The sequence below is a fragment of the Hypoxylon trugodes genome (assembly GCF_022578975.1).
Source record: "Hypoxylon trugodes strain CBS 135444 unplaced genomic scaffold F4822scaffold_3, whole genome shotgun sequence".
In the NCBI taxonomy this organism is placed as follows: domain Eukaryota; kingdom Fungi; phylum Ascomycota; class Sordariomycetes; order Xylariales; family Hypoxylaceae; genus Hypoxylon; species Hypoxylon trugodes.
The window spans coordinates 2254454-2280047 of NW_026250018.1; the positions used below are offsets into that span (position 1 = coordinate 2254454).

Consider the following 25594-nt stretch of genomic DNA (forward strand, 5'->3'; position numbering starts at 1 on the left):
CATTTGTGAGACGGGGGCCTCTATCCCCTATCGGTCAAATTCCCAGGGCAATAAGGAAGGCGGGGCAATCTGGGTACCAACCCACGCCGGCCTTGTGAAATTCCACGCCTATCCATCCAGTCCACAGTCCATTCAGTTAGCCCATCAACCATTCAATCAGTTCTCTTTTTCCTTTATTTCCCTTTCAACACCTCCAGTCTACTTTCGTCACCTGCTTAACCTAGCACTTACCTCACCTGCTTCTTCGGATATTTAACCAACTTTCCTATTCTCCTACTCTAGCTTCTAATCCAAGCAAATAGCCCAAAAATGGCGGACCGTATCAGAGAGGTGAGTTGATAACTTCTTCTCACGTTTCCCCCCTACCCCACCATCAGCGCAGCGCGATCTTTAGAACCTCGACACATGCCTAGCGTCCACCGATGTAGCGGTCTATATTGCGGCTTCTATCTATATTGATATCTGTAGCATAATGTACAGGATGATATTAACTTTTGGTTTCTACTTTAGAAATTGAACCAGCTCCGCCTGGAGGCTGACGAGTCCGCTGCTAAAGTCGAAGAGCTCAAGGCTAAGGTCAAGGCACTCGAGCAGGAGAACCTCGCCAAGGAGCAGGAAATCACCTCCCTCTCCCACAAGAACGGTCTTTTGGAATCCGAGAACGAGAAGTTGGACACGACCATCAAGGATTTGAAGAAGACTGCCGATGAGGGCCTACAACATGGTACGCACAACGAGACCCTCCAACGAAGACTTCAGCTACTCGAGGAAGAGGCCGAGGAAGCAGACAAGACCCTTCGTGAGACAAACGAGAAGTAAGTTCTACACCTATATCTACAAATGCGAAAACCGTGCAGGAGCTGACAAGGATAAAACTACAGGCTTCGCCAGACTGACGTGAAAGCCGGTCACTTCGAGCGCAAGGTACAGGCATTGGAGAACGAGCGGGACCAGTGGGAGGGCAAGTACGAAGAGATGGCCAAGAAGCACCGAGACCTCCAGAAGGAGTTGGAGGAACTCCAGAACGAAATCGGCAACATCTAAACCGATATTCCTTTCGTCGAGACCGCTATCGCAAGATACAAAGGCTGTGCCTTGGAGGAGGAATAGGATTTCTTTTTTTACCAGTCTTTGGCACCTACCATGTCACTCTACACGACAGAGAAAGGCATAGTTTGATCGACCGAATTTCCCCCATTCCCCATATTTAAGAGAGGCAAAAAGGCTGTGGTAGTAGTGGACGGAGAGAGATACTTGAGTTTAGGGCATTTTTATTGCAAGGTGGAAGTTATATGTGGTATTTGCAACAGCAAAGCCTGCGAGACGGATAGAGAATGCGTTAATCAACCACGTGGTTTCTTTCTGCTTTTGGCGACTTTCTGTTTCCTCTGGTTCAGTTGCCGTTCCGTCTTCGTCTCGTACCTAAATTTTGGTTTCTTCTTCTTAGGAGGCCTAGATTTCTCATTGCCCCCTGCTGATTGAGGATCTTCCTTCGCTGCTGTATCTTCATCCCCTTCACTTGCGTCTTCTTCCTCCGGTTTAGAGCTTGACAGTCCATCCTTAGACACATTTACTGACTCCACCGTTACTGTGGTATACCGCTCTTCGTCGATGTATTCTTCCTCGTGATCCACGGGTTCTAGTGCAGGCGTATCCCCGAACCCACCCCATTCTTCTACTTCGTCGCCTGATGTTTTCTCTTCGCCTATGTAGCCAGCTTCTTGTGCTTGTTTTAGGATCGCATTGACAGTCTGGATATGCTCTTCGACTTCTCTCTTTCGATCTTCACGTATCTGTAGGAATGCCCATCGTTAGCGGAGTAGATTCCAGATCCTTATCGTAAAATTTCAACATACCTGTTTTCTGAATTCGATCTTCTCCTCTCGAGCTCTCTTCACCGCCTGTTCCTGCGCATTCTTAGCCCTTTGTAACTTGCGCTTATGAAATCCAGTAAGGTACTCGGAGCGAGCGTCGTTGTCGAATTTGATCTCCTCGAGTGAATGTTGAACTTTTCGTCGCTTGGGCGGCGGTTGGAGTAGACCCTTCTTGGGTCGCGGACGGGCGAACATTCTCGTTAGAGAGTCGGAATATGGATATGGAACTTATCAAAATAATTATATTCAGTTCCTTGGAATTGGAAGACTAAAACGTCGAAATCCTGAGGGTGATTAATCGCTAGAAACTTGGATGTATGGAAATTTTTATTAAGTAAAGTGTGCAGTTGCAATTAAACAAAACGTTATCCAACGGCCCCGCTGAAGGTTATCTATTAATGGCTAACCTGCTAAAGTTTCAGCAGGTCTACAGGGACTGTGCAGCGCAAACGAGCCCCAAGTAATGCCTGTAACGGTGCCTAGGTACCGCTTTTACTGGACGGGACATGCCGCGTACCTCCCTGTGGCACGGATCCAAACGTCAATCTTCCAAAGAAGCTTCAATCAGCCTTTCGAAGCTTAAACTCCGTTCTCCGTTCTCATCATTCTTAACTAACCATTTCGCAAAGAGACGAGATCCAACCCATCACGATGCGTCTCTTCCAGGCTGCCGCGGCGCTCGCAGCTTGCAGCGCTTCTGCGCATGCTTTTTCGGATTCTTCCCCTTTTATTATGTTCTCGTCAGCTGGGTATGCGTTCTTGTTCCTATTCGCGAATACGTAGGGAGAATAGCTAACAATGTATGCCAATTATCAGCGTACCAACACCATCCCGCCGACACCAAATACAATCTATCCCTGAAGTCCAACTATCTATGCAACAGTTCCTGGGGAGCTGTCCGACCGACCGATACCTCGTTGTTTCCCAGCCAAACCTCAACGCGGGCGATCTAAGCGCGAAAGATGCTGTACCGAACCTACGTCGATCATTAGACAAGGCCCATGTGAGCCACACTATCGCAGAAGTCGCCGGACAATTAGATACGAAAGATATTACGAGATACATCCAGAAGGCTTGCGAAGGAACGACAGAACCCTTCATTGATGAACTCGAACTTGCACCTCTCCCATCAAGTGATAGCGTCCGGACGCTCAAGGAAAACGGTACGTACTCGCCAAATGTTTAGGAAGACACGGTGCTGATAAAATACAGATGATGAGCTAGGAATGGCCCTCGAACAATACGAAAGAGAAGGTTCCTATACGGTTATCTACGCCGGCGGTCAGCGAAAGGAGACACCCAAGGCCTACAAGGCCGAATTCACCGGAGCTGTACACACGGAACTGAAGAGACAGCTCCACAGCAACCAGCAGAGGGCTAACCAGTCCCGAAATCTCCCTCTATTCGAGAAGTACCAGTACTTTACTCCAGGTCAGTTCCAACACCCCTTCGCGGAACGCAAGGGAGCTTTAAAACTAATAAATGCACAGGTATCTTCACCGGTCTAATCGCCTTTGTCGTCCTCATGTCCATCCTATACGCCGGTATCTCCGCCGTCGCGAGTCTCGAAGTTCCCTACGGTGCTTTCGACAAGGAGATGGGTCCCTCTGCGCAAAAGAAACAGCAGTAAGCGGAACACCGATCATCCATTTATAAGCAATCATCAAAATAGGCAGTTCATTCAGTTGGACAATTTTGTATCAAGGCTGTATAATCCAAGCAGCGTGTATGTGTACGAAGTATACTAAGTATATGGGATCATTGGAGTCCGGATAACGGGTAGGCATAGAAGTTGAATGAGAAACTTCCAACCATTATCACATTATGGCATGCATTATTTATCGAATACCGAATGGAAGGAGACTCTTTGTAGATATATGCAAACTAGAATCGATCACACTTTTGCGTTTCCTTTTCCCCTAAAGAGTTCCTGGTTGTCGATGTACTTAGAAAGCATCAAATATGCCCATTTCTCGCGTCTTGGCTCAACTCCTGAACGCCTTTTCCATATCTCGCCTCCGTCTAGATCGTTATGAATAGTTCCCTTTGTCTGTCCAGAGCCTTTCCCCTCGGCCAAAATGATAATGCGATCAGACCAAGTGACTTGGGAGGAGGAAATTCGCGATGCCCTCCCGAACAGCGTATTCATGGCCACAGTTGGCGCAAACAAGCTTTCCCTCCATAATCTGCGTTTCCATGAGTAAGTTATGGAGATCCTTGAGTGTCTTCTCGTCACTTTCTAATTCCTCCTCTGTTGGTGGTTGCGATGGTAGGGCTGGGAAGCCGAGCTAACGAAAATTTTAGTATTTGATTTTTATGACATCTTCATTCTTTAAATTTCGAAGTTGAGGTATAATAAAAACAGGCATGTGATATAAAGATGCATATTGCAAAGTTCTATGAATTACATACCTCTGTCGCAGTAGTAGATAGCGCCGTCCAGTCGATGCGGGGCAGCAAATTTATCAAAAGTTTTGCGTTCACCTCGATATCATCCTGCACCAGCTCTGCATCTTTAGGGTGCAGAGGATAAGAATTCGACGAACTTTTGCACGCCTTGACCGCGCAGGTCAAGAAGTTGAGGCTTAGAACTTTCATCTCGATACTTGTTCAGTTGAGGTTTACGAGTTTGTAAGGTAAGAAAATTTTGTAAGTTCCTTAAAGGCGTAGAAATTGTACTTATCCAATTGGACCGGTGCCAAATTCTACAATTTACAGTTTCAGTAAACCACACGTGATGGACAAAACACCAAGAACAAATACATTTCACATATATGATACACATATTAAACATCGTAAAATCCAAATTCGTCATGTATTTGGTTTTTATGACTATATATCAAAGAATCTAAACCATCGTCTTCTCGTAAGCAGCGTCGTCTCGCTCGCTCCTCCGTGTTGACCAGCGGACGTAGAATGCAACAGCGCCAATGACGACGACGAAAAGCAGGGCCTTCTGTAGGACAGAGTACCCAGCCGAGGGAGCTGCAGTCCCTGCAAACGGGTTCGTAGTTTCTTCGGTCGAGTAACCTGCAGCCCACTCGGGATGACCTTGAGTGTTATCTGGAACCGCGCGATAGACATATCAGTAAGAAAACTACGGAGGAAAGGCGAAGCGATGACGGTTAATTTTTTTCATAAGGGGGTTGGTGTTGGTGCTTATAGCTCAACGTGGATACCTTCAGGGGGCACCTCGAGCTCTCCGCTCTTAGCAATCTTGACAGTTTGTTCTGGTTTGTCGCCTGGCTTGGTCTTGACGGCCTCAATCTTCTTTACGATGTCCATACCCTCAAGAACCTCACCGAAGACAACGTGCTTGCCGTCGAGCCACCTAAATTGCTATTAGCCCAGTTCTACAACTCTTAAAATATTCCGACTATGGTGATCGAATTGGGGAGTCTTACGAGGTGATGACGGTGGTGATGAAGAACTGAGAGCCATTGGTGTCCTTGCCAGCGTTTGCCATGGACAAAAGACCCTCCTTGGAGTGCTTTAGCTTGAAGTTCTCATCGGGGAACTTCTCGCCGTAGACTGTTGAAGTACCTAATCAGCACATTTCTAGCATTGAGTTCAATACCATGAGTACTTACTCGACTTGCCACCAGTACCATCACCCTTGGTAAAGTCACCACCCTGGATCATGAACGACTTGATGACTCGGTGGAAAGTAGAACCCTCGTAACCGAAACCCTTCTCACCAGTAGCAAGAGCTCGGAAGTTCTCGGCGGTCTTGGGCACGGTCTTGCCGTAAAGACCCATGACAATGCGTCCGAGGGGTTCATCGCCGTGCGTGATATCGAAATAAACCTTGTGGGTGATCTTGGGGCCCTTGGCAGCGGCAGCCGTCTGGGAGAAGCAGATGACGCTTACACCCACTAGCAGCAGAGCGCTGACGAAGAGTCGGCGGAGGTTGAACATTGTGAAATGACGGTACTATCAGCACCAATGGAATAGGTATGGAAGGGAATTGGTATAGGATGACTTCTCGAATACCTGGAGAAGTTGTTCCCTTTATTTGTACAAAGAGATAAAACAAGAAACAAGATTATGTAGAAAAGGGGAGGGAGAGGGTCGAATAAAAAAGGACACACAAGCTCAATTGAAGCGACGTTTCACTGTTTAGAGCTTGTCGCAAGTACCTAGACCCCTGAACCCACCTAAACCTTTCGCTCCAGTGCTGCTTCCACTACAACTACAGGCTGCCGGGCGGTTGAATGCGGGGTCCACTGTACTAACGCTTACAAGCCTATCAGTTTATCTACTAGATCTTGGCGTTCTTCAATTTGTCAACCAATTAGATCCGATGCCGACGATCTCTAAAATCAATCCAAAGAATTACATGCTTAATATTCTACTCCCGCAAGCCTTTTGAAGATATCGCGACTACGCCTACAGTAGCACGGCTGTGCTTATATCGGCCAAGATGGTAGGTTTCGCTTAGTCTATTCATTTTCGCCTACCGTTGCAACTACTAACTCAATCTAGGTGTTCATAATGGGAGTCAACTTCCACGAGAAGAAGTTGGTCAAGGTAAACCAGCCCACGCTTCCAAACCTAGAAACCCGCCCTCCTAACCACCATCACCTCTACAGAAAGCCCTCGAAAGCTTCTACGGTCTCGGCCCTCAGCTCTCCTCGCGTATCATGGCCAAATACACAATACATCCCCTCGCCCGAATGGGCACAGTACCACCAAAAACAGTCACAGCACTCACAGCCGAACTATCAACCATGACGATAGAAAACGACGCCAGGCGAATAGTACAGGATAATATTAAACGATTACGAGATATGGGAACGTATAGAGGAAGGAGACATGCTATGGGTCTACCCGTACGTGGACAACGGACGAGGACGCAGATCGAGACGGCGAAGAAGCTTAATACGTTGGAGAGAGGAGGACATAACTCTAAGATTTAAGAAAATGGAGAAGAACGGATTGTAGCGGAACGGAGAAGCTCGCGATCTACATTGATAATCTCATTGGAATCGTCTGCAGAAATGTGATTTGCAGCATATTAGCTAAAGGCCATCACTTAGAGGGTATCCGGAAGACGGACACCTTCGCTATACGCCAAACTAGGGACACTATTCCTTTGTATATATAGATGTAAAAATTGCATCATAGGAAGAAAAAAAGACATCAACCAACATTAAAATATCCCTTATTTTCGAGTGAAATACATTTTTGGTCTTGTGACTCTAAATTGAAGACTACATGTATGTTATGACATCTACCTTGGTAGATATTTCCAACCTAAAATAGGTTCTTAGAGATGAATGCACGTGGTAAACCAGTCGCTTGCCATTAACGACTACCTTATTAACGTGATTGGATCATAGGACACCTTGAGAAGCCATGAATTATTAGATATTTGTTTCAAACCCGAACGCTAACTCGACAATTATATCCAAATCACACGCTCTTTTCACGATGCCATACTAGCATAGTATGCGTCTAACTCAAACAAGCTCGAAAGATCATCTTCCAAGATAGGCTCCCCTTCTGCCTGCAACTTTGCAGCCACCTTCTCAACATCTCCCCACACACGCAGTATGTTACTACCTGCGATCTTGCTGGCGTCTTCGTCTGAGATCCCTCGGCGTAATAGCTCGGCAATCAAGTCCGGGTACTTGGACACGTCACCCAGGCCTTCGGGGGTGGATGAGATGCCATCAAAGTCGCTTCCTAATCCAACGTGATCATATCCAATCAAGTCACCGATATAAGTGATATGGTCAACCACTTGGGAAAGGGTGTTGTTTTCAGGAAAGAATTCAGGAACGCCATTTTCAGCGCCCTTATCCACACAGCTAATGAAATCAGGCGAGAAGTTCACTATGAAGATTAGCAAAATTCTTAAAAGCGGGCTTCTTATTGGTAGACATACCCATGACGATTGAATTCCTCTCCTTCACAAGTTGCAGTATATCGTCCGGCACGTTACGGGGATGCGGGCAGATCGCATGGGCCGAACTATGACTGAACATGATGGGAGCTTTGCTGCCCTCCCATTCTTCACTACCACCGAGGACATCCCTCATAGTGTCTACACTAACATGGGACAAGTCGACAATCATACCGATACGGTTCATCTCATTGACAAGCTGTTTTCCCTTGGGAGAAACGCCACCCCACACCGGTGGCGCCACAGCAAAAGGATTTTCCCAGAGAGCTGCATCGGCGAATATGTTACCGCAATTATGGGTTAAAGTGGCATAACGGACACCCAAATCATAAAAGCGGCGCAGGTTAGCAACCGAATTACCAATTTGATGAAGACCCTCGATTCCAAGCGGCGAAATAAATTTGCCCTTCTTAAAGGCAGCCACAGCGGCTTTGCTATCCACTGGAATACCGGAGAATTCTTTCGGATATGCAGCTTGTAATCGGGTCATCAGGTCAATTTGCTGCAGGGTGAGCTGAACACCTATTCCATTATCATTAGCTGGAGATCCTGATACACGATATTTAGATACTAACTAGTGGCATAATTTGCATCGGAGTAATTGTTCCCTTGTGCAGGACAGGGCACGAAGACGCTCCAGAAAGCACCCCCATTCTGCCCTTCTCTCAATCTAGGTAAGTCGACATGCTGCTCCAAACCACCCTCTACAAAGGGTTTCGTGAAATTCTCGTTATAGATATGGTTTCTATACTTGGCAAGGATAAATATAGCAAAATCATCATGCCCATCTTATCAGTTACTTATGATTAGTCACTTATACTTAATCATTACATTCAGAGTTGAAGTAAATCTACCTATTAAAGGGGCCTTCGAAAGTATCTTCTGGACTCTTTGCTCAACAGACTGTGGGCGAAATTGGGAGTAGGCTTTTGAGAACGAATGACGGCATTTCAACGTTGGGTGTAGCACTGTGCCTATGACCAATAGGGATGATAGTACGATAAGAATGGCTCTCTTCGGAAATGAAGGCCGAGAGCGGACGACGGGTGTCACGCTCTCAATACTAAGAGGTGACTTTTCAGACATGCTGTGAAATGACCTCTTGTCTCAGTTTATAGTATAATGTGAGTTGTGGGAAAAGGAGATCAGAGAGAGTTGAGACGTTGATAAACAACCTGAGTGGTTGGTGGCTTACAAAGCTACCTCACTGTAACTTCCTCATAGTTGCAGCGATAGCACCTAACTCCTAGATCAATTCGGGGAAGCCGCTAACTGCAACATCGGTCGGAGCTACATAGGTACATAATCCTCATCAAATTGAGACGGACTAAACTTGAGGGTATACCCATCTACCTAACAACTTACGTGCATTGATTAGTATATGAAATGTGCATATTGAAATTTGTTTCTGCAAGTTTAATTGTATTCGGACTATAGAAAATTCTATACTCCTTGACCGCTAAATGTGGCTTATACGTATGTACCAAAGTATCAAAGTATAGCTAATTACAGAGTACGAACTTGTTAAATATCGATAATCGAGAGGCCTCTCTTATGACCCCGGCTGCTGACGTGCCTGCTAAGGCGCGTGCAAGGACGATACCCAAAAAGTTTGGATGAAACATCTTTTTACAGGGCTCTTTCTAGTTGTTCTAAAGGTAGTTGTCAGCTAGCCTAATGCGGTACATTGACGCCAAGTAACCCTTCAGCCCATCCCACAGTGACTTTCAGCCTTCACTACGTAATGGTTTCAAGCAAAAGGTACATTCCTATGCAGTACCTAAAACACCCATGCCCTTGGAATTTCGTAGCAGGCAAGTACGTCCCAAGTCCATTAGTTACCAGTTAGTTTAGTTATGGGCACCTGCAACTGCAAGCAAAGGAAACTTCAATTGCCCCAAAAGCGCCCCCCTGGAAGCTGCAGGTCCAGCCGTGGACCAATGAATCTTCGAGCTTAAGGTATTCTTTTTTTTCGGCCGTCCAAGCTTCTTCCATGTAATGTACCTACTATGCCATACTATGCACGTTATTGGCGAAGGAATTCGTAAAAAGCGAGCGACGCAGAAACAGATGGAGACACTTCTATTTTATTGTTCATTTCATCAATGTTCTTTCTTGTACCGTCGCATATCTAGACTTGTACTGGTTGCTTTGTAGCACGACTAGGTTCTAACCAACTTCTCTCTCGTCATCAGCATTCTTCTGATTCTTCTGATTCTTATTCTTCTTCAGCTGTTCTATCTGTTCCGTAATAGTGGCACGGCCTCCCGTCTCGTGATACCCACCACCGATTTCCAGGTGCTAACCTTCTTTACGACCAGCCGCCCTTGATTTATCCTGTGCTGACTCCTTTATTGTCATTGGCCCTACATCGCATAACAATACCAGCTCGCCCTTCGCGCCTTATCCCATTTTCGCCTTCGACTTTGACACAGCTACGCCTCCAAATTTGAACCAGTATTAGAAACTCCGAACCGATTGATATTTCTAGGGGACTGCGTCATCGCCATGCCGGGCTTCGCAGATTCTTTCTGGTCTACGGACTACGCCGCGGGTGAGCGCAAAGCTAAATGCTGCCCAAATTTACATATTGAATGCCAATGTTAACAATATTGGAGGGTTGGGTGTTCTATTCACCAAACTCCAGCAGGGTGTCCAGGAGAACCGACAAGTCCTTACGATCGCTCGGATGCGAGCCGAAGCCGAAGAGGTCTATGGCCAACGACTTGGAGATATTGCGCCCGCCGCCGACAAGATTACTGGAGGGTTTAACCGTGATGATGGCGCAAGCGTGCGAAAAGTATGAACCACATCGTTTTCGACATCTTCGTAGGAACGCTCGCTAACTTATTTTTCTGTCGTTAGGCCTACGACGGTGTCCGAACCGAGATGGAAGATGCTGCGAAAAACCACAAGAAGATCGCGCAGAGCATTAGGGATCTGGTTGTAAACCCGTTTGCGCGATGGTGCGATGCCCACGAAGTTCGCATCCAAGATTCACAAGACGAGCTACAGACACGGATCAAAGCCCATGATCGCCAAGCCGAGGTGGTCAAGAAGCTACGAAGCAACTACTTCAACAAATGCCGTTTGGTCGAAGACCTTGAAGAGGAAAACAAGTTGGCCTTTCAAGACCCAGAGACGAGTCCTAAGCAGAACCAGAACATACCCGAGATCAAAGTATCAACCAACAAAGAAGAGGAGGAAGATGACGAAATATTCGAGATCGGCGATGAGACATACCAAACGGAGCAGGTTAAGAAGATATTATCTCACATGTTAAACACCATAAAAATAGGCGAAACCAAGGTGCCTATCTTAGGTACATATCTCAACACTTCGTCCGGTTCTGATATAGTCGAGTATCTTCAACGACATATGGGTTCGACTAGCATTAGCTACGCCGAACGAATCGGACAAGACCTGGTACAAAACGGTTTCCTTCGCCTGGTTGGTAATGTCGGAAACAACTTTGCGAATAGTTCCAAGCTCTTCTACCAGTGGCGACCAAAGGCCTTTCAATTAGCAGGTGTGCCAGAGAAGAAGGCGGCATTCTCAAGGACGTTTTCCTTGCCTGCGGGTCAAGAAAACGGAACCGACTCTCCTGTTGTGGGCACTGTTAATGAGTATTTGTCTGGTTGGAATATCCTCAGTAGCCAGTACCCCAACGAGACACCACCAGAACGCTTACGACGCGAGGCGAGGGAGACTGACGAGAAGTACAAGGCTAGCGTTCGAAAGCTTGATGAGATGCGCTGTGAGCTAGAAGAGGCCATCTTCGTACACCTGAGATTCCTCGAGCGCTGCGAGTTGGATAGGCTAAAAGCTATCAAGACAGTTATTCTCGACTTTTCGGGTACTATTGGGAATGTCATCCCAAGCTTGCAGTCTGCAGTAGACCGCATGGTTCTGTACCAGGAGACAGTCCTTCCTACGGGAGATTTGCGATATCTCTTGGAAAACTATAGGACAGGACGATTTGCACCTAAGGTCGTTACATACGAGAACTATTACAACAAGGTCGACGAGCAGACGTTTGGTGTGGATTTAGAGGCAAGGGCAAGAGCGGATAAGAAACGTGTCCCTATCATCATCACGACGATCCTGACATACCTGGATAATCACTATCCCGACCTGGAAGGCGACGAAGCGAGGCGGGGGGTATGGCTGACAGAAGTTCAACTTCCCCAAGTTCATAAATTGCGAGCAAAGGTCAACAACGGCAAACCCTTCACGCCCGAGGCGCTTCAAGATTTTGATGTTCCTACTGTCGCGCATCTACTAAAATTATATCTTCTGGAACTACCTGGTACGTTTTGTCTGTAATCGAATCCTCATATGCTAGTAACTAATTATAATACCTAGATTCGCTGGTGTCTTCTCATGTGTATGAGATCGTCAGGACGATCTACGCAACCCCTCCAACGGGAGATACCGCAGATGACGCACGTGTCGCTGTTCTTCAGCAGACCCTCTCACAATTACGTCTTACGAACATTGCAACGTTAGATGCATGCATGAATCACTTTACAAGGCTGATAGATCTGACATCAGCTGATGAACAATACATACATGAACTTGCGACGTCTCTAGCTCCCTGCATTTTACGACCGCGAACTGAGACTTCGCTGACGATGGAAGAGAAACATGCATACCGATTGGTCCGCGACCTGCTTGCTCATAAAGATGCCATCTTCAGTGAGCTAAAGCGTATGTCGAGTCTTACACATACAGGCTCGATCGGCAATAACCGACCTCGAGCTATTAGCACCGACGAGAGCAATAGGAGAGCTCACATGGAAGAAAGGCAACGAGCTTTACTGGAGAAAGCAGGGTCCCGTGGTCGAGCTACTAGTCCGGCACCCGGCTCCCGCCACCGACGCGATAGGAGCACTGGCGGACCCGAGACTCGATTCCCCATAGCAAGCCCTACGTCGGCTACCGAACGCCACCGAAGCAGTCTCGGTGGTCTCGGCCCGGTGAAGAGGTCGAGTCTTGAGGTACCTGATGGATCCGGCCTGCCACCAGCGGAGGTGAACGGAGGTGCGAATGGGGATTCGCCTAAGACAGATAGCGAGTCTATCGTTTCTAAGCGGGACAGCCTAGGCCGGAGCGGCGCTCGGTTTGTTGGCGGACGAAGAGTCACTGCGTCCTCCGCCATGAAGAACGACAGCACACCCTCCACACCCGTCAGCAAAGCGGCAGACGCTGGTACTCCTACACATGACCGCGGCGTGACGCTCGTCGATGCACCCATGGATGACTAGTAACACATGGGTAGTCGGCCTGCGAGCAAGAGCCGGAGGAAAATAATATGAGTAAAATTGCAACGAAGGGGGCTTTATACCACGGACACGCATACCCAATATCCAATGCGGACGGCGTTTGTTTGTTTTGTTGAAAGATAACATTTAACGATGAACCAGCACATCAGGGGATAGAGGAGAGGAAGGGGAAGTTTCTAATCTAGCAAGTCTAGCAACTAACCAACCCTCATCTGATCTTCCTACTTCTGGTATGCGCACGCGTAATGCATAATGTTGTAAAAAATGCAACTCGCTTTTTTTTATATTCACTACGTGTACATGATTGTTCCATGATACGAGAACATATATCCCTTACTAGATAGGGGTTATTATCAGTTTTTATTTTGTTTTTCTATCTTCGAGGGGATGCCTATTTTTTCTCTGTTGGTTTTTGTCGATGTCGCTTATTTTCTTCTCTTTGTAGCGCGCTATAAAATGGTGATTGATGGTTTTTTCTGGGCGAGGCGCGGTTGCTTGCGCATACGTTTGTACGTTGACATGACATAGTTGAATCGAAATCTTCAAGATATATTATTTTGACTCTTGGTTTATTTTGTATTTACTTATTTCGTGATATGTATAAATATCTAATCTCGTTCCTTTTCGCTCAAATTTCGTACCTAGATATAAATCTAAATAGAAATCAAAATATGCCGTAGATCGTAACAATGCTATTATGATGCTAGACTTCCTCGTACTACTTCAACTCAACTCAACTCAACTCACTGTATTCACATAATGGGTATCACGAACCCCTCATCACCCCGCGTCGGCGTCCTGAATCTCCGCGGGTCTTGCTTTTTTCTTCTTGGTTTTGGGTTTTGGCTTAGCCACCACGGCTTCCCCTTCACCGTTTCCATTCTCTGCCCCTCCATCATCTATAGTGGCGGGCTTCTTCTTTTTCTTCTTGATTTTAACACCTTCGCCATTGCCTTCTTCTAGACCCTTCGCCGCTTTCTTGACTTTCTTCTTCTTGACCACAGTGCCTGCTGCATCTACGCCCTGTGCAACTTGTATCCTTTCATTCGCGCGCTGCATTTCTAACCGCAATCGCTCAACTTCGCGGACAGCTTGAGCCATCTCAGCTTCCTCGCGTTGACGAGCCTCAGGGTCGAAAGTCGTACTTGTATTATCATCACCCTCGAGGCTAAGGGCACTGATGCTTGTGGAATCCACCCCTAATAGTGATTGCTTGAGTTTCTTGCTTTGGATAGCGTGGCTATTGGCTCGGGCTTTCGCAAGTGCGTCCGAGCCATTTTCGGAGTTATAGCTGCCCGGCGTGCTAAGCCCACTGCCACCTAGATTCTCATCCGCTGCAACGACGATCTTTTGCCTTGGCGCTCTTCGGGCAGGTTTTGATGTTTGGGGCTGGGAGTGATCAACGCCGGCGCTGAGTTTGTCGAGGTCGAGTTCCATGATAGGTATCGAGTCAACATCTAGATCGGGTCCATTTGAATTTTGCAGGATATTATGTATCGGAGTTGATGATCTCTGGATAGACCCGCTTTCTTGAATATAAAACGGATCGTCGCGATTCCTTTCTAATCGCTCTGCTTTCCTCTTTGCTAAGATATCCGCATCCAAATAGGTTTCCTCCGTAGGTTGTTGGTAAGAACTGGTGACTTCCTCGTGAGTATCCGCTAGTTTATTGATGGCTGGCTCAGACGCTATACTTGTGGCCGTCGGCCGTTGGTAATAGTAACTCTCAAACTCATCAGATTCTTCCACTGGAAGGGATATCGACTCAGCGGACGCGAGGAGTGAGTTGAGATTAGGGTTAATAGGTTCGTCGAGATCTAGTCCTTCTGGGAATGGGACGTTCTTCTGAGCTGCCACAGCAACTGAATTTAACTCCCAGCCAGTAAACAGCGACGGAATTGCTTGCGTAAGTAGCAGGGGAGGGTCTTGGTGTGTGGTTTCTGTCGAGGCTTCTTGACTAGAAGCTGCTTCTGCGGTAAGTTTCAGTAGCTCGGTGAATTCCACCGCTCGTTCTTGGACTTCGAGGTTTGGATGGAGTATTAGGGTCTCGAAAGAATGGATGATACGAGCCATCAAAAGTGAGATTTTCGATTTGCGCTCTCGTGTCCAACGAATTAATTGGTCTCCCGCGACTAATGAGAAAATTTTCATGGCAGCCTGTATACAAGCCGCGAGTGGCTCGGGAGATAACGTTTTTGGAATGAGTTGTAGTAGAGTTGAAAGGACATCATCCGGAGATGATAACTCCGAAGAAAATTCACCGATGATCCAAGCGACTGGCTTTAACGACCCAGAAACGACGTGTTGTCCAACCGGAACGTCACTGTTCAACTGAGTCATGATTATTTCGGCGGCTCGAACGCACGCAGGGCGAAGAACCTGGACCTTGACGGTAATATTTCGCAACTCGCTGCCTATTTTCTCAGATATATCCCCTTCATTCGACTTCCCAGATGGAGAAAGGGAGTTCATATCGTTAATAGGCCTCGGTAATGGGGCAGTCCGAACGAGTTGCGTAAGTATATCGATATACCACTCGAAATCTGTTAGAAAACCGTAGTTATTCTGAGAGCACATGTTGAGTATCCTGTTAATCACATCGATTTTGTAGTCATCGGGGAGTGGAGGTGCTTGGTTTGCCGCCTTTGGATTGGAATCGATTGTTCTTTCCAAATCTTCATCAGAATCTCCTGGGCTTGACCCTGAGTGATTTGCGGCTCTTCGATCTGCTGAGGACGATAGCTTGAGTTGTCTCATGAGGCGACTGACGATAGACACTAAATTGTCATTGCTGACCATGCCCTGCACGAGATCTAACGCTTTTATACGGATAGATATATCAGTACTGTCTATGCACTCCAAGATAACGTCTTCCTGCTGAGCGACCAGCCATGGATGGGTCACGACGATCTTATTGAAAGCGAGCAGTGCCACATATTTCACTGGCACCTCCAACGTTAGCAAACCAAGATAGGGCAATGGTCGAAAATCGACTCACAGTTCGGATCACCATCTATCATAATCATCCCCCGAAGCTTGTTGACGCAAAGAGATGCGATTTCCTCTCTTCCATCTGCGTCTTCGCCGCTTCCGAGGATACCACCTTGGATAATTCCACTAATACATTCGTATAGCAGGGACATAGCAGGTGTTGTCTGAATGATCTCCGTCAAAGGTGGTAGTAGCTTTCGGACGAGTCTTGGCTCAAGAGGTGTCAAAGTAGCAAACTAATTAAAAGTCAGCCAGGGATAACAGCATTAAAGGGACGTGCAACGCTCACCAGTTTGATCAACTTGATTGCCATCCAGTTATTACCGCTATCAACCAATAATTCAAAGAGCCGGGGTGCCAGTGGAAGAAAATCATGAGGTCGTCGCCATCCCAATTCACAGATAACGTTTATGACTGCTGCGGTTACACTTGGATCCTCAGACTTGTCCATCAACCTCTCTTTGATCTTAGGCCAGGCTGCGCGTAGTGTTTCAGGATAAACTAATGCTAGTCTGTATAGTGTAACGATCGTCTTTTTGCGAATCGCAGGGTGAGTGTGGCTAAGTCGTGGTAAGAGATCGGGCAGAACAGATAGGGCAAGCGACGGAGTAATAACGTGTGGTAGGGTTATGATCGGAAGGGCTATGGTGGTCGTCGCTGCTGATGTCAAATCCTAGATAATTTTTAGCATCTTTCTTTTGCTCTATCCATGTGCCCATCACACATCCAAGCTTCATACCTTCTTGAGGAGATTCGTTGCCAGCATGAGGACTTCGGTATCGGGTCGGAAGCTTTGTATAGCTCCAAGGTATCCCACTCGCTTTTGGTGGTACCTGGGGGAGGCCATCACCTCGAGTACGTTGAAGGCAGCCCATGACATGTCGTGACCGAACATTTCCAAGTATATCAATTTTAGCAGTGCGGTCGCCTTGAGGTCTATAGTAGGTAGGTATACGATCAGCCGTAAATTCGGTAGCAGTAACGAACTCGCGATAGGGGGGTTAGCTAACCAAGGTCCTGGCTTCTTATTTCCGCCCGGCATTCTTTTAAGCAGTTTTGGATATACTCTTTCTCGTTGCCTTTGTGGTTTCTCATTCCTCGAATGAGGTCGTATAGCGATTTCTCGAACCTGGAAAAGCATATTGTCAACAGGCTATGACTATACGTAATTGTTCAGAGGCAGCATAGGTCACGTACATGATTGCCCAATTTGCACCTTTGCCGGTGCCGGCCGGGGTTCGGGGCAGATTTAGAAGAATAATCAGCTATAAGTAAATGGTTGTAGGCTCGGTGTGTGCCGCGAGCTATTCACCATCTTGACAACTTGAAGGTAACTTGTCAATATGGGGACGCCATAGCTGTGTCGCACATGTGGGAGTTTTGTGTCGGCGCGCGTCTAACAAATACAAAAAGATGTAAGTTTATTGGCATAAAGGTAAGAAATTACAGCACGGAATTAACGTTAAAGTCTATCAATAAAGTGCCCCACGACCTCACAAGAACCTTGAAGCATCAAGTCACGTCAGCGGGTCACAGCTTGTACCTAAGTACCCTTACCCATGCAATCAGGGCAAGCTCAAGTGCTTGGTGTAAGGTGCGGTAGAACATGACCTCCGGGTCCGTGTTCCCCATAATTAAGCATACCTAATTTGGACTAGCTGGATGTACGTTAGGCAAGGTACCTCACCAATTCTATTATTCAGTGCTGTCAGATCTCAACTCCCTAAAAGTTAGCGATAATCTTATGTAAACCATTCCACACTCATACCTCCTGCTTTATTGTCTTATGCCCGCTGCCTCGTCTCCTTTCTTGCCGCATAGCAAATTACGATAATATTGTGGCATACTACGTAAATAAACTGAAACAACATCGAGGTCGATCTAACTAGGAATCAATTGGTTGTCGCCAAAATGTCATCTTCCCTTCTTCATCCGCCGAGTCACTTACCTCCAGCGGTGGCCTTGCAACATTCACAACAAGCCCCGAGTATCCTTGGAAGGTCTACAGGAGCCATATCAACATCTGTTTTTCAATCACTACTCGCCGCTCCCGAAACATCCGAGTTATGGACTACCTACGAGAATCTTTTGCTTTCATGCCTTCGAACCGGTGATGACGAGTCAGCTCATCAATGTCTAGCCCGGCTCGTAAATAGATTCGGCCAAGATAACGAACGCATCATGGCTTTAAAGGGTATTCTTAAGGAAGCTGACGCTAATGATGCTGCTACCTTAAGTGTAATCTTAAAGGAATATGAGCAGATTTTAGAGGAAAACCCAACCAATATAGTAAGAATAGATTTTCACAATCTGATGCATTAATAATATTAACGCCACCCTTTTAGCCCATTTTGAAGCGCCGTGTAGCTCTCCTACGGTCTATTGGTCGGATTCCCGATTCCGTCAGTGCTCTCATATCATTTCTCGATATCTCCCCAACGGATGCAGAAGCTTGGGCTGAGCTTGCCGACCTCTATTTTTCTCAGGGGCTGTATTCGCAAGCAGTCTTTGCACTTGAAGAAGTTCTTATCTTACAACCAAATGCTTGGAATGTTGGTCTTCCTCGTGCGTCCCATGGTACTTAAATTGCTAATCAAAACGCCATAGATACATGCTCGTTTAGGAGAGGTTTTATTTGTCGCAGGAAAGTCATCAGATAACGCAAGCCAGCTCAGCTCAGCTCTCAAGCGATTCAGCCGTAGTGTTGAGCTGTGTGATGGATATTTACGAGGTTACTACGGTCTCAAATTGGTGAGTAACCCCAATCCTTGGCGATCGAGCAAGAAATGGGCTGACTTGATTAACGACCACGAAACAACTTTTAAGTGGTTCCCAGAAATCATCACCAAGCCAGGGTGACTCCGATGGATTTGCTGTACCCGATTCGGCCACGCTTAGTAGACTGGATGAATTAGCCACTGAGAAGTTGGCAGAAATCGTACGGCGCAGTTCGGCAGGAGAGAAGGGCTGGCAGGGTTACGACGAAGCCGAAATCAAAGCAGCCCGAGCACTTCTGGAGAATGATTCAAGTGATCTTATTAGGTGAAGGGCTATCGGCTTTTTGTCTGGACGAACCGCGGGACTCTCAAATAACTCCGCCATGATGCCACCCGCATAATCGTATTTCTGCAGGTATTCTTTGCAAGTCATAGTGCACGCAACTAATGAAAATAAGCTGCATCTAGCATGTGCAAAGGGGCAAAATCGCCAATTGGTATCCTAAGTGGATTCGTATCTTAGAAGCGGTGGGACTAAAGGACTTTGGGCAGGCAGACGTGTCCACTGGCTAGTTATGCAATGTGTAAATGCTGGTTTAGCCAACTTCTGTACTGGACGATTGTTCCTACAGTACGAATTAGCACGTGGCTCCACCCGGTTGTCGTGAATTAGAACAGCGGCATTACAATTGAACGATTGGTACCTATTCAATGAGTGGCTGACATTCAAGTGCCTGATTCCTCGGCATATGTCTAGATCTCAACGCGTTTCAATGCAACCGCATTCATAAATACCATATTATCATATTATCAATGAATATTTGGGCACCAAAAGGTCACAGCGTCGGGCAGCGTCTAGCCAAAAAATGATTCGGGGGTTCCACAGTTAGGGACCATCTAGGACGGGTCCAGCCGCAGAAGAGTTTCTACATCCCATCCCCCCGTTTCCAAATTGATAATACGGTAGGGTTGCGATTCCTGATACTGCTCGTTTCGGATTGGTCGTTCAGAAGCATGACGAAGATGACTCGAGCTTGTTGGCAACGTACGCACACCATCTTTCCGAAGAGAATCGTAGCAAGCAAACAATGCGTCGATTTCGTTACGGCCCTAGCGATGTAATGCATTTGCTAGCCAGGGCATCTACGAGACCACGTATTTTGGTGTTTGGTGTCTGAAAGGCATGCTAGACCTACCAAAAAGTCGGTGGGCGGGTGAGACGCCTTATTAGTAGACACGGGCCACCGCTCGTTAATTCTCATCTCAAGGACTCGAATTCGTTTCATGACACGAAAAATGATCCCCATCGCATCGTTCCCATTCATAGAAGAAAAACTTGATCTGGCTTGACTTCCACGGCTCCCATCTATCTTTTCGCAGTTTGCTCGGGTGACTATGTTGCTGCGATTCGTTCCCAGAGAAAGCAAACGCCCATGTCGGATATGCGTTACTGTATTAGCCACAGAAAAGATAAGGGATTGGGTTGTCGACATCCGAAGTTATGGGGATAATGTCCGGTTATAATGCCAACATCTGCCACAGAATGCTACGGCAAAGCCCCCTGGTACCCCGATATAAGGATGACGCCTTATTACGGATGAGATCGAGTGGCTCGACAGCCACTTAAAGAAGATAGGGCTGAGGGACAACTGGAGATTACAAGAATCCGGATAACATGAAATACAGACCAAAAGAAAACTTTGGGGGCAACAGGTACCAGTGAAGATAATGCTGTCGTGTTCGGTGTAAGTGAAGATCGAGATCATTGGTGGTATCCAGCGAATCTGCATCTACCAAAACAATACGCAAGCGGTGTGGACAGTGGACTGGGCCAGGCGGTCCTGCGTGTATTTCTGCCCTCCTACACATACCTACATATTTCAGCCTGCTTTTTTTTGCTCTGGCCCCCGTCCACCCTCCCTCATTCTTCCTCTTATTAGCCCTTCCCTTCTTGGAATACTTTGTACACAGTACGGACTTCATAACAATAATAAGCATCGGAACCTATTTGAATGCTACCAGACCCAAATCGGCTCCGGAACATTGACAAGTCTAGGATACCTTCATCGCATCATTATTATTCTTATATTTTCCGACCATAGGTTGTTGTTTTTTTGTATTCCTATTTTTGTATTGTTCTTTTCCATCGATACGTACGCATATACATATACATACACACACATACAACGATAGAACTTTACGAAGAGAAAAATAAGGAACGAAAAAAAGAAAAAGGAAGGAAAAGTCGTACGCCAACGCAACTCACTCCGATGCATTAGTTAGTTACCTTACTAGTGTACGTTGTCCCCTCTCTATATTCTGCATGATGTTCTATGAGTCGCATATATACTATCTATCTCGTGTATCTCTCGTTCCATGTACTTCCAAACATGATCATGATCTTTTTTTCCCAATACCTACATGCCTACATAAGCTAGTGCTACCGCTCTTATGAGGAGTGATCTACAAAATGTCCGGGATGAAGGTTCTAGAGCCCTGACGCCTACATAATACACTACCTACACCACACTACACTATGTGCACCCGTAGTACGGGTATGTGTATGTATGTATGTATGAGCATATACCAAGGTAGCAGTAGTATATGTCTTTCGGTATGAAGTAGGCAGTTATTGTTTTAGCTTGGCCCCTCTCTCTGGGCTGTGTCACCCGTCCCCCATCATCCACTGCAAGCCGGGTACCCCCTTTGCTGACGACGGGATCGTGGATTTTAGCTATTAGTGCCACTATTATAAGTCCCGCCATCCTCCCTGTTCTCTTGAATCCCTCGTTCTTTTCCGACACACAATAATATTATTGTGGTCGATCGCACTTCGATTCGCTCCCTCGAATTCGAAAGTGCACACCGCAAAACTCCCCTCCTTCGTTTTAGCCCTCCGAGGCGAAACGACGAGAATCGGCGGCATCAGTCCTTCTATCGCATATTACCTAGGTATAGGTATAGGTGGGAGATATACCTAGGTACATTCCCACTTACATCGGTTCGGCGACATTGAGACGGGGCATCTACGGAAGGGTAAGTCAAATTGTCTCGCACCTTCTCTTACTTAGCTACGCTATAATCAATGGTTCGGGTTGGAAAGAGGGTACGAAGAGGGTGCCGGTGCCACCTTACCTAGGTACTTTACCTGACCGGGACCTAGACAATTGGTTTATTGCATACGTTCCTGCCTAGGTATATAAGTATCTAGGTATCTATCTACCCTACCCACCTGCGGCAGCAGCAGCAGCAGCAGCAGCAGCGCAGTACCTGCCTGCCCACCTTAGCGGCGAGTTCATCGAAATCACCCCGCTTCTCAATTCGATTGGTAGTTCGCTTCTTTTCCCAGTGGATAGGAACAACCCAATTCACCCAATTCTACATCCCTTCGCGCCCAACTGGTGTCTCATTGGAAGAAACCAGGATCACCCCCATACATTTTTCTCTGACTGTACCACTCAATTGTTACGGGCGAACGTTCTCTTTTTTCTACCTTCTACTACATAGAGCATTCCTACTTCAATTCCTTGGTTATCCCACTTCGAATTGCTCCGCACGACAACACATAAACAATACAACATCTACACACAGCATATACTTATGCCTTATAAATTTATGTTGATTGCCTCTTACAATACACTTTACACAAAGTCCACCTCGTATAAACATTGCTAACCCCTCCAGTTAAAGTCACGTTGGTGTTTTCGCATAATTTGCTCCTATCATCCGAGACCAGGAGCTCATCCGCCTGTAACAAGCACTTAGTTCAGACCGCTGAACTACGAATCAATTCGCCCGCATACGGTGAGGTTGGTCGCGTCGGGTACTACCTGATCACTGACTTCCCTTTGCTCCGACTTTCCCTGGTAGGTCGTCGTGAGCGAAGGGTGCCTGGACAACACATCATCACCAATGTCGTGAGTAACAATGGCGCTCCGCTTTAGAAATATGATGATTGACGCCTATTCAAGTCGAAGGCAGACCCCGCACCCCAGAAGACATCACCCGCACAGCGGTCCCATCTCGGACAATCCTAGCTACTCAGAAGACGAGGAGGACTACGGACGAAGTGGAGGGTCGTACGGTCACGGTCGACAGAGGGAACCATATTCAGACGAATATTCGGACGACGACGAAGAAGAACTCACCGAAGACGAGTACGACGACGAAGTTGATCCAGAAGACTCGGCATCAACTGGTCCTGGAGGACATCATCCGGCGGTCCGTGCTGCGCGTTCCTCGTCGCGGCCTAACCAAAGGAGTGTTGCACAAAGAGCTCCCTCTTACGATTATCGGCAGCCGCCGGTAAACACCAACAGCCTGGATTCAGACTACGATTACTACGGCCGTGGCGGCCCCGGCTACCCCCCTCCGCCTGGGAGCCAGTTCTATGGCGCCGGCCGCGGCTATCCCCAAAGTCACGTTGGTGGTTATGGGGGTCCCCCCTATGGTGGAAACGGGCAGGTAGTGCCGTACGGCCCCCCCGGTAATTATCAAAATCCATTTGCGCCGGCGAACGGAAATAATGGCAATTATTTCAACCAAGAGCATCGATGGCCACCTGGAAACGAGATGATGCCTTTCGGAGGTGGCCCTCCCGCACCAGGTTTCTACGGAGGGGGCCCGTATCCCCCTGTACCACATGGCATGGCGCAGTATCAATGGTCCCCTCCTCCACCTCCGCCGACTGATATTGGTCCCTCCCGAACACCCGCTCCTCCTGAACCACCGAAGGAAGACCCGGAGAAAGAAGCGATGAAAAAGAAGCTGGCCGAGATTGAAGCAGAAGCAAAGAGGAAAGAGGAGGAGGCCAAACAGAAGGAGCTCGAAGCTCAGATTAGGAAGGAGGCGGAGCTGGCCTTCCAGCGTAAGATGGAGCAGATGAAGAGGGATGAAGAAGTTCGAGCCGAGGAAAGGAGGCTTGCCTTGGAGAGAGCGAAGAAGGAGATCGATGACGCAAGAAAAGAAGCTGAGAAGGCGGCCCGAGAAGCCATTGAGCAGGAGAGGAAAGCCGAAGCGGAACGTGCCCGTAAAGAAGCAGAAGCGATCGCTCAAGCTGAACGGTCCGCACGAGATAAGTTGGAAGCCGAGCGAAAAGCTGAAGCCGAAAGACAAAGAAGAGAAGCAGAAGCTGCTGCTCGAGCTGAGGCTGCTGCGCAACTAAAACTGCAAGCCGCTATCAGGGCGGAAGCTGAGGCGAAGGAAGCAGCTGCTAAAAAGGCTGCGGAAGAAGCAGAGCAGAGGAAAAGATTCGAGGAAGAAGCTAAAGCTAAAGCCGAGATGGAAGCCCGAAAGAAGATTGAGGCCGAGGAGGCAGCCAAGGCGGCAGCTGCCGCCGCTGCTGCCGCCGAAGCAGCAAGGCAGAAGAGGATAGAAGAAGAGGCCAAGATCAAAGCTGAGCTCGAAGCACGTAAGAAGATCGAAGACGAGAAGGCAGCAGCTGAAGCAGCTAAGGCCGCCGAAGAGGAGAGGAAGAAAGAGGAAGAAGCATTCAAGAAGAAGGCTTTAGAAGATGCTAAGCAAAAGGCGGAAGAGGCGGCGAAAAAGGACATGGGCAAGGACAAACTTCCTATCCGATTTAAAGATGCTGTTGGGAGGAAGTTTAGCTTCCCCTTCCACCTATGTCGGAACTGGCAGGTATGTCTAAAAGAAATATTGTCTTCGTCGGAGAGCCACGTGCTAATTTACTTCATTTAGGGCATGGAAGAGCTGATCAAACAAGCCTTCTTACATGTTGACGTTATTGGCCCTCATGTACAGGCTGGACACTACGATCTCATTGGGCCTAACGGCGAGATCATTCTACCCCAGGTATGGGAGAAAGTAGTCGAGCCTGACTGGGCGATCACCATGCAAATGTGGCCAATGGATAGGCCAGCCGCCCCTCAAGGGCCAATGGGACGAGGTATGCCGAACTTAGCTCATTTGCAAGGTCGTTACCCTCCGGGTGGTGTCAGGTTACCAGGTGCGGCGCGGCCAGGTGGTGGCCCCCCTCCGCCTCCGGGTCATCCTGGGATGGGGATGGGAATGGGCGGCATGCCCGCCCACATGAGACATCCGCAAGGGGTCCCTGGCCGCCAGCCTGGTGCTAACCTCCCTCCGGGTGTACAGGTCATGCAAGTCGAAAAGCCTTCTGGCAAGAAACCAAAGCCACAAAAGGTCAACACCGGCGTACTCGGGTGGATAGGAGGTAGCGGGAAATCCGCTAAAGGGAAAAGGTCAGTGATTAAACCTTTGAAAACTCGTCACTTGAGTTCACAGATTAATTATTTGCGTTAGTAGGACCAAGCGATAAACCATATGTTACCGACTGCAATCATGATGCCCAAGGCAGCATGCTTCACTTACGCTAACTTCTACCAAACGCCTCTCTACCTACACCCGATTTAATTTCCATCCCATCTCCAATTTCGTTTTTGAGGAGTTTTGCGCGATGGCCTTCCGTTACTTGATTCTGCATTATACCCCGGCTCGAGACCCTGTTGTTTAAAGCGGCATTTTTCGCGGGCTTTTTTCTTCGAGCACCTACCACGGGTGAAGTAATAATTATCACGGGGAGCAACCTTTTTTCTTTTTTCACAACTACGGTTTCAAAGCGGTAGATTTGTATAATTTCTACTCTTACCGATTCTTTTGCATTGGTTTGGAACTATAGTTTTAACCCGGATGACGATGTTTTATACTCAAAGAATGACGAACTGTATGAGGAGGAAAGACATGGTACATGGATATTCCTTCAAGATTAGCGGGCATTTGTTTGAGATTTAACTAAACATATTGTCGGACGGCGTTGTAAGTGAGACAGATTGGGAAGATGAA

General features: G+C 47.4%; 11 protein-coding genes across 11 annotated transcripts; 6 read left to right on the forward strand and 5 right to left on the reverse strand.

Moving 5' to 3' along the window:
- Positions 1-204: 204 nt before the first annotated feature.
- On the forward strand, positions 205-1194 carry F4822DRAFT_176421 (tropomyosin). The gene is made up of 3 exons (XM_051453345.1): positions 205-330; positions 511-815; positions 882-1194. The coding sequence occupies exons 1-3, from the start codon at positions 310-312 to the stop codon at positions 1042-1044; spliced, it is 489 nt and encodes a 162-aa protein (XP_051316939.1). The 5' UTR covers positions 205-309; the 3' UTR covers positions 1045-1194.
- F4822DRAFT_176439 (nucleolar protein 12-domain-containing protein) lies at positions 1192-2214 on the reverse strand. The gene is made up of 2 exons (XM_051453346.1): positions 1857-2214; positions 1192-1793 (listed from the first exon to the last, which is right to left on the reverse strand). The coding sequence occupies exons 1-2, from the start codon at positions 2067-2069 to the stop codon at positions 1344-1346; spliced, it is 663 nt and encodes a 220-aa protein (XP_051316940.1). The 5' UTR covers positions 2070-2214; the 3' UTR covers positions 1192-1343.
- Positions 2215-2426: 212 nt separating this feature from the next.
- On the forward strand, positions 2427-3636 carry F4822DRAFT_176480 (BIG1-domain-containing protein). Its single transcript, XM_051453348.1, has 4 exons — positions 2427-2623; positions 2691-3037; positions 3087-3305; positions 3365-3636. Exons 1-4 carry the CDS (start codon positions 2526-2528, stop codon positions 3502-3504), a joined length of 804 nt encoding a protein of 267 aa, XP_051316941.1. The 5' UTR covers positions 2427-2525; the 3' UTR covers positions 3505-3636.
- Positions 3637-3937: 301 nt separating this feature from the next.
- Positions 3938-4568, reverse strand: F4822DRAFT_176487 (trm112p-like protein). The gene is made up of 2 exons (XM_051453349.1): positions 4287-4568; positions 3938-4162 (listed from the first exon to the last, which is right to left on the reverse strand). The coding sequence occupies exons 1-2, from the start codon at positions 4470-4472 to the stop codon at positions 3965-3967; spliced, it is 384 nt and encodes a 127-aa protein (XP_051316942.1). The 5' UTR covers positions 4473-4568; the 3' UTR covers positions 3938-3964.
- Positions 4549-6014, reverse strand: F4822DRAFT_176474 (peptidyl-prolyl cis-trans isomerase-like protein B). Its single transcript, XM_051453347.1, has 4 exons — positions 5465-6014; positions 5279-5405; positions 5054-5205; positions 4549-4937 (listed from the first exon to the last, which is right to left on the reverse strand). The coding sequence occupies exons 1-4, from the start codon at positions 5790-5792 to the stop codon at positions 4723-4725; spliced, it is 822 nt and encodes a 273-aa protein (XP_051316943.1). The 5' UTR covers positions 5793-6014; the 3' UTR covers positions 4549-4722.
- Positions 6015-6279: 265 nt separating this feature from the next.
- On the forward strand, positions 6280-7035 carry F4822DRAFT_395840 (ribosomal protein S13). The gene is made up of 2 exons (XM_051457464.1): positions 6280-6404; positions 6467-7035. Exons 1-2 carry the CDS (start codon positions 6369-6371, stop codon positions 6791-6793), a joined length of 363 nt encoding a protein of 120 aa, XP_051316944.1. The 5' UTR covers positions 6280-6368; the 3' UTR covers positions 6794-7035.
- F4822DRAFT_395841 (putative dipeptidase) lies at positions 7036-8996 on the reverse strand. The gene is made up of 4 exons (XM_051457465.1): positions 8637-8996; positions 8358-8570; positions 7765-8304; positions 7036-7712 (listed from the first exon to the last, which is right to left on the reverse strand). The coding sequence occupies exons 1-4, from the start codon at positions 8866-8868 to the stop codon at positions 7303-7305; spliced, it is 1395 nt and encodes a 464-aa protein (XP_051316945.1). The 5' UTR covers positions 8869-8996; the 3' UTR covers positions 7036-7302.
- A 1369-nt stretch (positions 8997-10365) lies between these two features.
- F4822DRAFT_176731 (uncharacterized protein) lies at positions 10366-13438 on the forward strand. The gene is made up of 3 exons (XM_051453352.1): positions 10366-10582; positions 10648-12091; positions 12148-13438. The coding sequence occupies exons 1-3, from the start codon at positions 10472-10474 to the stop codon at positions 13047-13049; spliced, it is 2457 nt and encodes an 818-aa protein (XP_051316946.1). The 5' UTR covers positions 10366-10471; the 3' UTR covers positions 13050-13438.
- Positions 13439-13448: 10 nt separating this feature from the next.
- Positions 13449-17555, reverse strand: F4822DRAFT_176626 (Adaptor protein complex AP-3 delta subunit). The gene is made up of 6 exons (XM_051453351.1): positions 17256-17555; positions 17069-17187; positions 16798-16994; positions 16348-16731; positions 16066-16294; positions 13449-16009 (listed from the first exon to the last, which is right to left on the reverse strand). Coding segments are annotated over exons 1-6 (3093 nt in total). The 5' UTR covers positions 17258-17555; the 3' UTR covers positions 13449-13847.
- A 414-nt stretch (positions 17556-17969) lies between these two features.
- Positions 17970-19104, forward strand: F4822DRAFT_427026 (tetratricopeptide; the record flags this gene model as incomplete). Its single annotated transcript, XM_051460667.1, has 4 exons — positions 17970-18347; positions 18404-18610; positions 18666-18809; positions 18895-19104. 4 exons carry the CDS (start codon positions 17970-17972, stop codon positions 19102-19104), a joined length of 939 nt encoding a protein of 312 aa, XP_051316948.1.
- Positions 19105-22258: 3154 nt separating this feature from the next.
- On the forward strand, positions 22259-25489 carry F4822DRAFT_176617 (uncharacterized protein). Its single transcript, XM_051453350.1, has 4 exons — positions 22259-22692; positions 22747-24412; positions 24473-24993; positions 25058-25489. Exons 1-4 carry the CDS (start codon positions 22688-22690, stop codon positions 25068-25070), a joined length of 2205 nt encoding a protein of 734 aa, XP_051316949.1. The 5' UTR covers positions 22259-22687; the 3' UTR covers positions 25071-25489.
- Positions 25490-25594: the final 105 nt, after the last annotated feature.

What these genes read in the sequence shown, in the direction of transcription:
- F4822DRAFT_395840 (XM_051457464.1), top strand. Translation starts at nt 6,369, where the DNA reads ATGGGAGTCAACTTCCACGAGAAGAAGTTGGTCAAG. An exon ending in ACGAGAAGAAGTTGGTCAAG is followed by an intron (nt 6,405 to 6,466) that starts GTAAACCAGCCC and finishes TCACCTCTACAG; the next exon opens with AAAGCCCTCGAAAGCTTCTA.
- F4822DRAFT_176474 (XM_051453347.1), bottom strand. Translation starts at nt 5,792, where the DNA reads ATGTTCAACCTCCGCCGACTCTTCGTCAGCGCTCTGCTGCTAGTGGGT. An exon ending in TGGTACTGGTGGCAAGTCGA is followed by an intron (nt 5,406 to 5,464) that starts GTAAGTACTCAT and finishes GTACTTCAACAG; the next exon opens with TCTACGGCGAGAAGTTCCCC. An exon ending in ATCACCACCGTCATCACCTC is followed by an intron (nt 5,206 to 5,278) that starts GTAAGACTCCCC and finishes ATAGCAATTTAG; the next exon opens with GTGGCTCGACGGCAAGCACG.
- F4822DRAFT_176617 (XM_051453350.1), top strand. An exon ending in ACCTATGTCGGAACTGGCAG is followed by an intron (nt 24,413 to 24,472) that starts GTATGTCTAAAA and finishes TACTTCATTTAG; the next exon opens with GGCATGGAAGAGCTGATCAA.
- F4822DRAFT_176439 (XM_051453346.1), bottom strand. Translation starts at nt 2,069, where the DNA reads ATGTTCGCCCGTCCGCGACCCAAGAAGGGTCTACTCCAACCGCCGCCC. An exon ending in AGATCGAATTCAGAAAACAG is followed by an intron (nt 1,794 to 1,856) that starts GTATGTTGAAAT and finishes GCATTCCTACAG; the next exon opens with ATACGTGAAGATCGAAAGAG.
- F4822DRAFT_176487 (XM_051453349.1), bottom strand. Translation starts at nt 4,472, where the DNA reads ATGAAAGTTCTAAGCCTCAACTTCTTGACCTGCGCGGTCAAGGCGTGC. An exon ending in TATCTACTACTGCGACAGAG is followed by an intron (nt 4,163 to 4,286) that starts GTATGTAATTCA and finishes AATTTTCGTTAG; the next exon opens with CTCGGCTTCCCAGCCCTACC.
- F4822DRAFT_176421 (XM_051453345.1), top strand. Translation starts at nt 310, where the DNA reads ATGGCGGACCGTATCAGAGAG. An exon ending in TGGCGGACCGTATCAGAGAG is followed by an intron (nt 331 to 510) that starts GTGAGTTGATAA and finishes TTTCTACTTTAG; the next exon opens with AAATTGAACCAGCTCCGCCT. An exon ending in CTTCGTGAGACAAACGAGAA is followed by an intron (nt 816 to 881) that starts GTAAGTTCTACA and finishes ATAAAACTACAG; the next exon opens with GCTTCGCCAGACTGACGTGA.
- F4822DRAFT_176480 (XM_051453348.1), top strand. Translation starts at nt 2,526, where the DNA reads ATGCGTCTCTTCCAGGCTGCCGCGGCGCTCGCAGCTTGCAGCGCTTCT. An exon ending in ATTATGTTCTCGTCAGCTGG is followed by an intron (nt 2,624 to 2,690) that starts GTATGCGTTCTT and finishes GCCAATTATCAG; the next exon opens with CGTACCAACACCATCCCGCC. An exon ending in GTACCAGTACTTTACTCCAG is followed by an intron (nt 3,306 to 3,364) that starts GTCAGTTCCAAC and finishes ATAAATGCACAG; the next exon opens with GTATCTTCACCGGTCTAATC.
- F4822DRAFT_176626 (XM_051453351.1), bottom strand. An exon ending in AATAAGAAGCCAGGACCTTG is followed by an intron (nt 16,995 to 17,068) that starts GTTAGCTAACCC and finishes TACCTACTATAG; the next exon opens with ACCTCAAGGCGACCGCACTG. An exon ending in GATAGATGGTGATCCGAACT is followed by an intron (nt 16,010 to 16,065) that starts GTGAGTCGATTT and finishes TGGAGGTGCCAG; the next exon opens with TGAAATATGTGGCACTGCTC.
- F4822DRAFT_176731 (XM_051453352.1), top strand. Translation starts at nt 10,472, where the DNA reads ATGCGAGCCGAAGCCGAAGAGGTCTATGGCCAACGACTTGGAGATATT. An exon ending in ATGGCGCAAGCGTGCGAAAA is followed by an intron (nt 10,583 to 10,647) that starts GTATGAACCACA and finishes TTCTGTCGTTAG; the next exon opens with GCCTACGACGGTGTCCGAAC. An exon ending in ATATCTTCTGGAACTACCTG is followed by an intron (nt 12,092 to 12,147) that starts GTACGTTTTGTC and finishes TATAATACCTAG; the next exon opens with ATTCGCTGGTGTCTTCTCAT.
- F4822DRAFT_395841 (XM_051457465.1), bottom strand. Translation starts at nt 8,868, where the DNA reads ATGTCTGAAAAGTCACCTCTTAGTATTGAGAGCGTGACACCCGTCGTC. An exon ending in TTCGAAGGCCCCTTTAATAG is followed by an intron (nt 8,571 to 8,636) that starts GTAGATTTACTT and finishes GTAACTGATAAG; the next exon opens with ATGGGCATGATGATTTTGCT. An exon ending in GAGGAATTCAATCGTCATGG is followed by an intron (nt 7,713 to 7,764) that starts GTATGTCTACCA and finishes TAATCTTCATAG; the next exon opens with TGAACTTCTCGCCTGATTTC.